The following is a 13185-nucleotide window of genomic DNA, read 5'->3' as shown; positions in this document are numbered from 1 at the left end:
TCATCTCTCTCTCTCTCTCTCCTTGGCATTTATTATTCCCATCCAGTTTCTTTTCTTCATATTCAAATCAAATCAAATCAAATATATTTTATTGCACAGAACTAAAATTTCAACAATCAGACAAAACACATGAATACAGTACAATTTGGGCGGCGTTATTGCTCTAGAGCAATTTCTTCCAGGCAACCAACAAAAGGAAACAAACATTTACAACTTGGATGCGGGATGGTGCAACAAAACAAAAAATAAAAATAAAATGATAAATAAATAAATACCTAAAAGTAAAACTAAAGTTAATAATAATATAATAAATACTCTGTACTATACGTACATATTTTATATTAATAAATACTCAATATAATGTAATCAATATATATAATAAAAATATACCTAACCATAATCTGAGAAAACTATAATAATAAATAATAGACATACCATAGATATTCAATAGAATACCGTAGCGAAAAGCTTAGGGTATGATTCAGACCATGATTCCGAGTTGATATCTAGTGGAATTTCCCGTTGTTATGTTGTTTCTTAAATTGTTTTCCACTTGATATGAACTCAGAATCATGGTCTGATTCTGAATCGTCTTCCTCAGTGTTCGGTTACGGTGTATTTATGCCCTTTTTGACACAGTCATCTAATAATACTACGTATAGAACGCCAACAGCCTCCGTGTTCTAGTGGTTAGAGCGTTAGGCTCACGATCTGGAGGTCCGGGTTCGATTCCCGATGGGGACTTCGAAATCACTTTGTGAGACTGTCCTTTGTTTGGTAAAGGACTTTTCAGGCTTGAATCACCTGATTGTCCGAAAAAGTAAGATGATTCCGTGCTTCGGAGGGCACGTTAAGCCGTTGGTCCCGGCTATTAGCCGTAAAAACACCTCCACCAACCCGCAGTGGAGCAGCGTGGTGGAGTAAGCTCCATACCCCCTCCGGTTGATTGAGGGGAGGCCTGTGCCCAGCAGTGGGACGTATATAGGCAGTTTAACGCCACGCCAGCTCTCCTCTCCCCACCAGCGGCTGCGCTAGGTTTACCTCACCCCCCTCGGTCTTACTTTAGTCTTCAGTCTTATGGCGTCAGACGTCACACACGTGTGGAGTCCGTGTAAAATGAAGTTTATTGTGTGAAGTGTATGGGGTGTGGTACAGGATAACAATGTAGTCAAGTTGACATTATACAGTCATGAGGAATACCCACTTTAGAACCCTGTCGCACTATCATATTTGACATTTAATGAGACTTACGGTTTGATTTGTCAAAAAAGTTAATGTGACATGGTTTCAAAGTGTATACATATTAGAACCGTACATCTTACCAGAAGTGTAATATTATTAACATAACATCGTCCCCCCCTGAAATTATATATATTACTAGCTTTTGCCCGCGACTTCGTCCGCGTGGCGTGTTATAAAAGAGAGATCTTTGTGTGTGTGGGAGTGCATATCAAATTTCAAGCATCTAACTTATGCAGTTTAGATTTTTTCATACAATTTTTATTTCCCGCTAACTCCCGTTAACGTGGGAATTTTGCAATATCCTGCTGCAACTAAGCTTTAAGTTAACTAAGGTATCTGCATGCCAAATTTCAAGCGTCTAAATTAAGCGGTTTAGATTTTTCATACAAAAGGATTTTCCCGCTAATTCCCGTTCCCGTGGGAATTCCGGGAATTCCTTTCTTAGTGCACCTCTACGGTACTTAAGCTACGTCCCTTCCAAATTTCAAGTGCCTACGTTTAGCCGTTTAGGCTGTGCGTTGATATGTCAGTCAGTCAGTTTCTCCTTTTATATATTTAGATCAGCAGTGTAATGTTATGGACATAATATCGTCCCCCCTTTAAATAATATATCTTACCAGAAGTGTAATATTATTGACATAACATCGTCTCTCCCAGGTATGCCTGGTTGACGACAACCAGTTCTCCCTGTCGATTATCAACGAGGGCACCCCGCTGAGCTTCATCCACAACGACTGCGACAACATCGTGCAGTCCATCATTCATATACGGAACCGGTGGGAGCTCAGCCAGCCGGTAAGTTAACTTAGGTTGCGGTTTAACTTGCGGCACGCTGGGTGGTGAGGATATGGTATCCCGACGTGCCGGCAGAGCAGGGGAGTGGTTGGTGATAACGATGATAAATTAGAAGTAAGCAGCAGAAGTAACCATCAATCCGCACTGGGCCCGCGTGATGGTTTAAGGCCCGATCTCCCTATCCATCCATAGGGAAGGCCCGTGCCCCAGCAGTGGGGACGTTAATGGGCTGATGATGATGAAGCAGCAAGCAGAAATATATACAGTTTATTAAAAACACTTCACAAACAGGATAGGAATATACATAGTTCACAATATACACAGTTCGCAAAAGAATCAAGAATTAGAGGGCACGGCCCTAAACAGTAATACACTTGTGTTGTTTTAATGAAAGTCGATGCAGTGAGTCAAAAAAGTGTAAAATGAAAGGAAAAGCGGAATGGAATGAGAATTTTGTAATTTTAAATGATGACGGTCAGAACGAAAACCCGGTATGTGCAGAGTTTGTACTCTGCTACAAACTCATGCCTATTTCCCACCGGGGTGTTTTGATTTTAAAAGAAAACTTAATTATTTAGTTAGTAATATTTATTAAAATAATTAAGGTTTTTGTTTTCTTTCGAATTTTGATTTAATTAACCTCGCTATCACAAACAAGCAGTTTTCATCGTTTTCAGCCATCCTAACTTTACATTTTTTATGAACTAACCTAACCTAAATAAAGATTCTATCTATCTAGACGAGATTTCGAAAATTTCGGGATCTCGCGGGATTGATATTTCCAATCCCGCGGGATCTCGAATTTGCGATCTCGAGTCGGGATTGCGTTCCTTAGTAACAGCACCTGTCTCTTACAGGATTCAGTGACAGTCCACCAGAAGATCCGACCGAAGGACGTGCCAGGCACCTTACTCAACATGGCTCTTCTGAACCTGGGTTCTTGTGACCCTAATCTGCGGACGGCCGCGTACAACCAGCTGTGCGCACTGACTGCCACCTTCCATCTCAAGATCGAGGGTCAACTACTGGAGACATCAGGTTAGCAGCTATCTTCTTGTACCTTGTGGTTTATGTATATGTCGTGGCCAGATCGTAAAATTGATCATTTCATGATGTGGTCGATCATTTCATGAAATGGTCATATTTCATGAAATGGCCAACTTAAGTTGACCATATCGTTGAAACGTCAACGTTTAATGATATATCAATCAACGTTTGGCCATATCGATAATGTAGGCGGTGTCCATGCTATGTGGTGTAATAAAAATGCGAATAGCCGATTAATTTCTTAGGTTCAAAATTGTGTACCTATTTGATATAAAAAATTGAACAATAACATTGATTCATCGATTATAATATCAATCAAGTTTTAAATATAATCGACACCAGCGCCACTATCGGTGGATAATGTTAGTAATTTTCCGATATGATTGCCAACGTTTGGCCATATCATGAAGTAACCATGCATTTAGTTGCTCATATCGTTAAACGTTTTGTGTTAATTGATCTGGCCAAACTACATCATGATGTGGCCAACGAATGATATTCTATTTCATGAAATGTGACCATTTCATGAAATGATCGAGCGCATCATGAAATGATCAATTCTATGATCTGGCCACGACATATACATTTTTATGTGTACACTTTAATTCTATTAAAGTAATTTAGTATTAAATAATCTATGTAGACTATTTACGCATATTTATGGATTACGACGTTCGTGCCTCACCCTGCAGAGTCCACATAATACCAGCGTCGTGGTTCACGCCGCGACTTGTGCTGAGTGAGGCCCTTTTATCTCAGGACGTCCACGACCATCTTATGACCATTTCGACGAACATCCGAATTGCTTTATTTTTTTGAATTATTTTGTGAAAATTTTAAATGATGGTATTGGTGCTAATTCCTGTAATTACTATCTTATTTTATTTTAAGTTATATCTGTCATTTTCTTATCCGCCGAAAAGGAAAGGGACGGGTAATCGACAAGCATAAAATTTATGGAACACACGTCAATTTTAAGCACAAATCTAAACCAACCGTCTTAAAATTTTACATCTGTCAATAACCCGACACAGTTAAGTAGACAGCACGTCAAACGGATTGCATACCAGCGACGTACCTTTTGATTCGCCCGGGTTATTCATTCATTTACTCATTCTTCCTAAACTTAAGAGCTGTGAATCATCCGTCCCTTTCCTTTTCGACGGATATGAAAGTGACGGATATAACTTAAAATAAAATTAGGCGGTGTCTGCAGGAATCGGGGCCATTGTCTTGTTTTTGTGTGTGGCGTCCTTCAACCAAACCTCATCAACCCTGGTGTCAGGGTTATTATTGAGCCGCCAAAGGCCCCGGATATAACCATGTAACGACTACGTTACCAACTTAACATTCCCTTCATCTTAGTATGTTCTTCTTCTTCTATCGTGTGGGCTGTGAGGTGGATTACCAACCTCATCAACCCTGGTGTCAGGGTTACTATTGAGCCGCCAAAGGCCCCTGACATGACTCAGATCGTGATGTGATCTGATGATCTTAGTATGATAATTTTGTTATTACTGGGCAACTCTTCGTTCCAGGACTCTGCATCCCCTCCAACAACACAATCTTCATCAAGTCTGTCAGTGAGAAGCTGGCCCACAACGAACCGCATCTTACACTCGAATTCTTAGAGGAGTGTATACAGGTATGTATAGTAAGTGTGTGGTGTCCTATACATATACAGATAACTTATTTTTTTTTTTTTTTTATTTTTTTTTTATTTTTTTTTTATTTTTTTTTATTTTTTTTTTTCATTTTTCATTTTAATTACCATAGTTATTAAGTAAAAAGTATATTATTGTACCTCAAATAATAATGAAGTATGTCAATTTGGGAAGACACTGGCTCCTGAAATACAGTTATACTAGTTTAGGAGCCAGGGCCTTATTTATAATTGTTACTTGTTTGTTGTACTGAATAAACTTTCTCTTTCTCTTTCTCAACTCACGAATATATTTCAATAAGGGATTTTCCAGGCTACGTTTCCCAAAAAATATATAGGGTGTTAGTGACATCGTAACGAATACTGAGGAGGATGATTCAAACCATAATTCTGGGTTATCAACTAGAATTTTCCGTCGGAAAACTCACGATATTTTTTAAAATATTTAAATTCAATACCTATTTGGACCTATTTGCTGGCAGCATTCAAGGTGCTAAAAAAGCACTTGTTAGAGACTTCGTTTCCTCTATTGTTTAGATATTTCTATTTTTAAGGTTTTTTTCATATGGTCTTAGAAACTTAATGTAAATTGTGTTTTCTTTCAATCTGTGGAAGCTTGTTAATGGCTTTTAGATATTAAGTTAGTATGTAACTTTGTAAATTTAGCTGTAAGCTCCCCAAATAAAATAAAATAATAAATAAAATAAATAATACTTTTGCGATGGAAAATTCCACTTGATATTAACTCAGAATAATCAGCTGAATCACCCCTTTCAGTACGATGTCACTTACAAACTGTATGAGTACGTACAGTAGCCATACAATTGCGTATGGATGTTAGTGACACCGAAACAAATATTGAGGCGGATGATTCTTCTCTGGATTGATTGAAAATAATTTAAAGATGACTTTTCGACAAGAAATTCCACTTGATATCGACTCAGAATCATGGTCTGAATCGTCCGTCAAAGTTTTCGTGACAGTGTCTATAACACCCTGTATAGATGGCGCTATTCTCCAGCCGCTGCAATGAGCCGTGGTATCCCAGTTGGTAGAACGCTTGCAGGTTCGAATCCAGCACAGGCCTAAACCAATGATTGTCGAATTTGTTTTCGAATTCATGTTTGTATCAGAAATGATTATCACGCGCTCAGCGCTGAAGGAAAACACCGTGAGGAAACCCACATTCCCGAGAAATGCATTTTCGGAAGTATGTGACCTAACCTGTATTAGGCTGGTTTTCCCTTCGCGGGTTGGAAGGTCTGACAGACAGTCGCTTCTGTGAAAAACCGGACCTGTCAAATCTTTAGGTTAGGTAAGCGGACGTTGTGAAAAATCGGGATAATGCTAGAGGGATGATTAACGTGTGTATGCGCGTGAATCTTTAGAAGTGGCTTTTATTGATAATTGTTTTTCAGGGCTTCAGAGGGTCAACTATAGAACTGAAGCATTTGTGTCTGGAGTACATGACTCCTTGGCTGGCCAATCTAGTCAGGTAAGACATCACCAAACAGGCTACTTGATTTTTTTTTCAACGTGACTTATTGTAGATTTGCCGCAGATGGCATTAACTTCTTGGCCGGACAAATGGGGAGCGCTGAAGGCTCTCACCCGGAGGCTACTTGACAACCTAGTCAAATGAGATTAGATTCTTTTTACAAAACGTCGAAACGAAAAAACAACTTTAGAACGGCAACTCTCCGCTCCCCACCAGCGGCTGGGCTAGGTTTACTTCACCCCCTCGGTCTTACTTTAGTCTTCAATCGTATGGACGTATGAAGTGTCCGGGGTTTGACGTTAGCATTCTCTTTAATTTGTTCGCAAGCTCTTCTTGGTCTTCACTTTCCTCTTTTTTCTTCTACCTTCCCTTCTGTGATGTTTTTAATAAAATCGTCGTGTCTTATTAAGTGCCTAATCAGCTTGCGTCTGTTGTCCCCAATAACTGTCAATATTTGTGTCTATTTTAATGTTTGTCTTGACCGATATATCCTTGATTTTTGTTTTTATACCACTTACCTCTGCTCAGGGAAACTAACATACATACATACATACTACTCACGCCCGTAATCCCTAATGGGGTGGGCAGAGCCACAAGTAATCAAAGACAACTTGCAGCCACTGTTGATACGAAGTCCAAAGATGGATATTATTATGGAAACTAACAAAGAGAAAATTTAAATAAAAAATCAAATATTCTCGAAAATTTCCAGATTCTGCAAGCCTTCAGATGAATCCCGCCGCCAGAAGCAAGTGGCGACAATCTTGGAGAAGCTGATCACGCTCACGATTGAGGAGACGGAGATGTACCCTTCGGTGCAGGCCAAGATCTGGGGCTCCATCGGACAGGTGCCCGAGCTCATAGACATGGTGCTCGACAGCTTCATGCTTAGGAGCGTCTCTTCAGGTCAGTATACCATGGTGGTAGTAAGTATTACTACCTAGTAAGGTAGTGGTACTAGGCTGTGATATTAGGTAGAATAATACCAGGTAGAGCGATACTAGGTAGAGTGAAAATAGGTGGTGATACTATCAACGTTGATCGTGACAGGTGGTGTGCCGATCTCTCGGTCGTGGTAATCATGAACGCGTCATCATCACTAATATAAGAGCCACGCTCTTGTCAGTGTAGCATTGTCCAAGCTACTTTTTAAGTAAAAATAGGGCAGTGGTTTCCCTCTTGCCTTCCGCCCCGCAGTACTCTGTCTGACGCGAGTGGGATGGCGCCCAGAGTAGTCTATTTCTAAGCCGTACTAGGACTCCTGTCCTCCGCCTCTGAATAGTACTGACAGTTACTGCTGCCCTCTGTCAGGTTCCAGGTTACAGTCCCTGTGACTCGCCTCTTCCTTCCTGCATTGCCGTATGCACATGTATGAACATGTACTCACTCCCAAAATATAGAAGTTAGAAGCAATAAGTATTTTTTTTATTTGCAGGCTTGGGCTCCCCGATGGTTGAAATAATGGCGGACACGGCAGTCGCGTTGGCCTCGGCTAACGTGCAGCTGGTGTCCAAAAAAGTCATCGGTCGAATGTGTAGGGTGAGAATCCAATCATTCATTTTAATATTGACAGTTGTCAATCATCCGTCCCATTCATTTTCGGCGAATAAGAAAGTGACGGGTATAATATAATAACGGGGCCAATATCTACGTAAAACGAGGTTTTATGTATGAAGTGTCCGGGGTTTGTGGTACGGAGGAACTGGGTGACAGCCCTCAGCGCTCCCCATTTGTCCGGCCAAGTAGTTAATGCCATCTGCGGCAAATCTGCAATACTTTAAGAAAAAGTACGCCTGTTTGATCGCAGATGTACATGTGTTTACTGTTGTAAACCGCACCCGAACACTTATTTACAACAGTAAATACTCGCTCGTCGGCTCCACATAAGCCAGTCATGTGTTTCGAAAGTTTAGACCGCGCGGAACCAATTTCATGAAAGTGATTCCAAACTTTGCTCGCGAGTGTATATACGTACAGTCATGAGCAATATATGTACCCACTTTAGGACTCTGTCGCACTAACATATTTGACATTTAGTGAGACTCACAGTGCAATTTGTCAAAAAACATCGTGTGATGTGGTACCAAAGTGTATGCATATTGATGCTCGTGATCGTACTGTTGTAAATACGTGTTCGGACGCTGTTTTAGAAAAATTCTTTAGCGCATGTGAATCTATTTGTTTATAGCATAGTATACGAAGACCAGGTATGCTCAATCCTATGACAAGCCGCCATTGCTAGTCTATTGATGACATAAGTGTTACCATCATCAGCCCATTAATATCCCCACTGCTAGGGCACGGGCCTTCCCTATGGATGGATAGGGAGATCGGGCCTTAAACCATCACGCGGGCCCAGTGCGGATTGATGGTTATTAACGACTGCTAATGCAGCCGGGACCAACGTCTTAACGTGCCTTCCGAAGCACGGAGGAGCTCGAGATGAACACTTTTTTTTGTGGTCACCCATCCTATAACCGGCCTTTGCGTAAGTTGCTTAACTTCAACAATCGCAGACCGAGCGCGTTTACCGCTGCACCACCGAGCTCCTCGTTAAGTGTTACCATTCAATTGGTATCTCCAACATTCCAAGGACACGAATTTTATTATTGAAAATTAAGTGAATTACTGACTAATATATTTAATTACTAATATTTGTCACGTATACAAAAATCATTAAAACTGTATGTAAATCTTTTATTAAAATTACAAAAGTCCCTTGCAAAGTAAATTAAAAACATTGGACGTGCGTAATTTATTTTTTATGAAATGGCAACACAGGGTCGGATGACGTCAGCTGGGCTAACCTTGAAATGCTAGCTGTCAGTTTTGAGCATACCTGATCTTCTTATACCATGGTTTATAGGATGTCAGTGGTTGTGCATAACCAGATCCGTGAAACCGTTTACTGTGTATAACTCCCGGCAAACTTCTTGAGCATCGAGTGTCGTAGTGGGGGAAAGTTCGCGCACGTACACTTCCGTGCAAAAAAAAATGAACTTTTGATTAATTTCTTAAGTTCATTAAAAAAAACAATTATTATATTATTTAATCATGTAAATAAAACTAAACTTATATTATTATATAGTTTATTAAAACTTATATTATATTATTATATTTAATAAAAAACGAATCGTCAGGTAAGTATAATATTCCTTCCATGAGGTTGAAACCAGCAATACCAGAGCTAGTGCTAGGTTTTGGATCTGTAGACATAGACCTCGTGCTAGTAACTAATTCTTAAACTTAAACAAATGAGCAATAACAAAAAAAAACTAACAAAAGAGCAATAACAAAAACGTGGCAGTTTCACTGCACGCAAGTGTATTCGGGAGTCAAAGGGACGAAGACAAGAGTGCGCGGGGGAAGTATCGACTGATCTACCAATAGCCGGTCGATGCGGGACTCACCCGCCCCCGCGCCCCGTACCGCACCACCAAAGAGATCTAAAATTCGGTTGTGCGCAGTCAAGGTCGATGCTCAAGAAGTTTGCCGGGACCTATATCAAATGTTTTAATCATCTACCGATCTGTATTTTTAAAAGGAACATCGTTTACCCGCAGGCCCTATCCAAACTGCCCAATAATATCCTGGGTCCTGTCACCCCGGCCACTGTGAGTTGTCGCCATTTTGTTTTTGTGTTTTTTTTTAATTTGCCTTGCATTCAGTAAATGACTCTTCTGCCATAATGCCATCTCTGTGAAAGATTAATTTGAATGTATAAAAAGACGTAAATAGTCTCCAGTAAGGGAGATGTTTTTGATTAAATAAGTACAAGGTGTTAGTGACATCGTAACGAATACTGAGGGGGATGATTCAGACCATGATTCTGAGTTGATATCAAGTGGAATTTTCTATCGTAAAATTCATGATTTTTTTAAAATTCTTTTTAGTTCTATACTTTGCGATGAAAAATACTTGATATCAACTTTGAATCATGGGCTTGAGCCCATGATTGATCATCCCTCAAAGTTTTCGTTACGATGTCACTAACACCCTGTATATAAATAAATAATACTACCTTCCGTGGTTAGAACCATAAAAGAAAGAGTTTGGAAGGGCCAAGTGAGCTCGAAACGCGCGCCATAAAAGTATGAGCAAATTGTTCATACTTCAACTTTGCACTCCACTCGTCCGCAAATTTTATGACGCACGGAGCTCCGCGATAGTATATTAAAAGGTCGTTTTATGCATATATAACCTGCAGGGCAAGAAGTCAAATATCGACTATCATATAAGAAGATCACATACAATGCAGTTTTGTAAGTTCTCTATCAAGACTGTCTCGTAAAGACCGTTTTTATAAGACGGCTTATTCAAAAAGATATTGAGCAGTTTTTTGTCGAGAATCCAGCAAAAAATAATAAGCAATAAAAACCGTATAATTGCTTATTTAATAAAAAATATATATTGACTTTGACTTAAAAAATATTTTGGAAAAAATATGTTTTAATTGGAATTGTGCTTAATTTTTTATTTGCTTTTATTTATTTAGAATTTTACTGAAACAGTGTGTTTAAATATATATAATTATTATTATTTATTTTATATTTATATTGCTTTTGCGTTGCCATTTTATTTATTTTGACGAACAATTGGCCAAATTATCCGAAATTCCAAATTCCTTTTCCTATTGGTTTAGCTTGTAAAACTATTTTTAATAATGTGTGGGTACGAGTGCCGTTTGCTCTATGGCTGTGAGATATATTTAATTTGCGCCCTACAGGCCTAGCACGCTATGCAAGCGCGACGCGACGCGAGTTACTGTAAGGTCCTTGGTCCTTAAATATTTTTTCTTTCTTCTTTCTTTCTTTCTTTCTTTCTTTCTTGGTACACGCGACTATCGGGACATCCGTGAGTTTTTCAAGATGTCGCACTCCAAAGGAAATATCTTATTATTTTACATTGCTCATAGAAAAGCTATTGAGGAGCTCGGTGGCGCAGCGGTTAACGCGCTCGGTCTGCGATTGTTGAAGTAAAGCAACTTTCGCAAAGACCGGTCATAGGATGGGTGACCACAAAAAAAACTTTTCATCTCGAGCTCCTCCGTGCTTCGGAAGGCACGTTAAGCCGTTGGTCCTGGCTGCATTAGCAGTCGTTAATAACCATCAATCCGCACTGGGCCCGCGTGATGGTTTAAGGCCCGATCTCCCTATCCATCCATGGGGAAGGCCCGTGCCCCCAGCAGTGGGGACGTTAATGGGCTGATGATGATGATAGAAAAGCGAAGCGCTTGCCTCTCACTTTAAGTTCGCTGGTTTGAATCCATCGATTGCCGAATTTGTTTTCGAATTCATGTTTGGCTCATAAATTATAATCACGTGCTCAGCGGTGAAGGAAAACGTGAGGAAACCCACGTGCATATTCCAGAGAAATTCATTTTCGGAGGTATGTGACTTAACCAGTATTGGGCTGGTTTTCCCTTCGCTGGTTGGAAGGTCAGACAGGCAGTCGCTTCTGTAAAAATCCGGACCATGTCAAATCTTCAGGTTAGGTAAGCGGACCCTGTAAAAAAAAACAGGATAATGCTAGGGAGATGATGCTCATACAAGAGCGAAGAAACAGAAAACAAAAAAAAAAGAAAAGAGAAAATTGTTTTTAACATCATTTGTGTGAATTCCATTCATTCATTTGTTCATTTGTGTGTGTCAGGATCGAAGAAAATGGAATCCCATAGTTGCTGCTTACCCTGGTAGGAAATAGGCATGATTTTATGTATGCGTGTGTGTTGCGTGAAATTGTGTGGCACACTCCATATTCAAGTCGCGAGCAAGTCGATACGAGAACGAGGGACCTTATCTATCTATCTATTTTATTTTAAGTTTACGCGGTTATTATCATAATTAAAACACATAATACGGGTTGTTACCGCGTTTAAAATTTCAAGACGGAATACGGGTTCAAATTATCGAGCATGTGGAATCCAATGGCAGGTGTTGTAAAAAGCTTAAAACGGCCTAATGTGGTGACAAAACGTGAGGACACAGTGAGTGGTTTGTCGTAGTGAGTTTGGTGCGAGTTCAGATGGTTGTTCCGAACATTCCGACATCAAATACATAAACAAGCGGCAAAGAAAGAGGGTAGCCAGATATGTCTGCCCGTAGAAAATTATGGATCTACCTACTCCACTCCAATCTCATCAGTTATCCCGTGATCATGGCACTTGCAACAGTGTCGAAATGTCGGGAGTCTCACATATCCCTGCTTTAAACGCGGTAAGAACCCGTTATTATGTGTTTTTATTTTCTTGTTTGTGACGATAATTCTGCCAACGTCAAGGTTCAAGAGAAAATACTTGACATTAAAATAACTCGTCTGTCAAATTTGACAACTCGCGCTTTGACATTTACTCGCTCTCTTCGCGCCGTTAGCGTGCTGGGCCTGCGGACGTCTTTTACAAATCGTGAGTAGTTTACTTTCACTTCCTCGAGTTGCCAATCAACAGTGTTATTAAAAAACAAAGCCTAACACCCATATTCTAAGATGTTCACTCGACTCTTCCTACACTCGACTCGGCCTCAGCTGAGCGTTTTGGTATTTCACGTTGACATTTACATCCTCGACTTTAGGACTTTACTCACTGGAGTCGAGCATATCATCTCTCTCTTTATTCAAGAGCTGCGCTCTTGTCGGTGGAGTAATCGCCATTCCTCTCTTCTTCCCGCCAAATCCTTCACCTCCTGATACGACACGGCCTGCACCTTCTCTTTTATTTGTTTCATAAATGTTCTCCTAGGTCTACCCCTTCCTCTCTTCCCTTAAATTTTTCCTTCCATGATGTTTGTCATAAATGAATCGTGTCGTATCAGGTGGCCAATCATATTTCCTCTCCGGTTCTCTATAGTCTTCATTATGGTTCTCCTTTCTTCAACTCTTTCCAGCACATTTTCATTTGACACCATTTCAGTCCAGCTTATACCCTCCATCCTTCGCCAACACC

General features: G+C 40.1%; 1 protein-coding gene across 10 annotated transcripts in view; it reads left to right on the top strand.

The window, feature by feature from the left end:
- Window positions 1-13185, top strand: part of LOC126379095 (neurofibromin) — a 129966-nt gene that overhangs the window by 49939 nt on the left and 66842 nt on the right. For 5 of the 10 annotated variants that reach the window (XR_007568239.1, XR_007568240.1, XM_050027663.1 and 2 more), the window contains 7 exons: window positions 1900-2037; window positions 2895-3075; window positions 4623-4738; window positions 6166-6242; window positions 6958-7151; window positions 7681-7784; window positions 9809-9859. Coding sequence is in view for 8 of the 10 variants with exons in the window: in XM_050027663.1 (XP_049883620.1) it covers window positions 1900-2037; window positions 2895-3075; window positions 4623-4738; window positions 6166-6242; window positions 6958-7151; window positions 7681-7784; window positions 9809-9859 (861 nt within the window). In the remaining 2 variants the exon portion in view is untranslated. The remainder of the gene's footprint in view (window positions 1-1899; window positions 2038-2894; window positions 3076-4622; window positions 4739-6165; window positions 6243-6957; window positions 7152-7680; window positions 7785-9808; window positions 9860-13185) is intronic. The other 5 variants (XM_050027660.1, XM_050027659.1, XM_050027666.1 and 2 more) reach the window with 3 other exon arrangements.

This window comes from Pectinophora gossypiella, chromosome 28 (genome assembly GCF_024362695.1).
Source record: "Pectinophora gossypiella chromosome 28, ilPecGoss1.1, whole genome shotgun sequence".
Lineage (NCBI taxonomy): Eukaryota > Metazoa > Arthropoda > Insecta > Lepidoptera > Gelechiidae > Pectinophora > Pectinophora gossypiella.
This window is presented reverse-complemented; position numbering and strand designations above follow the sequence as displayed.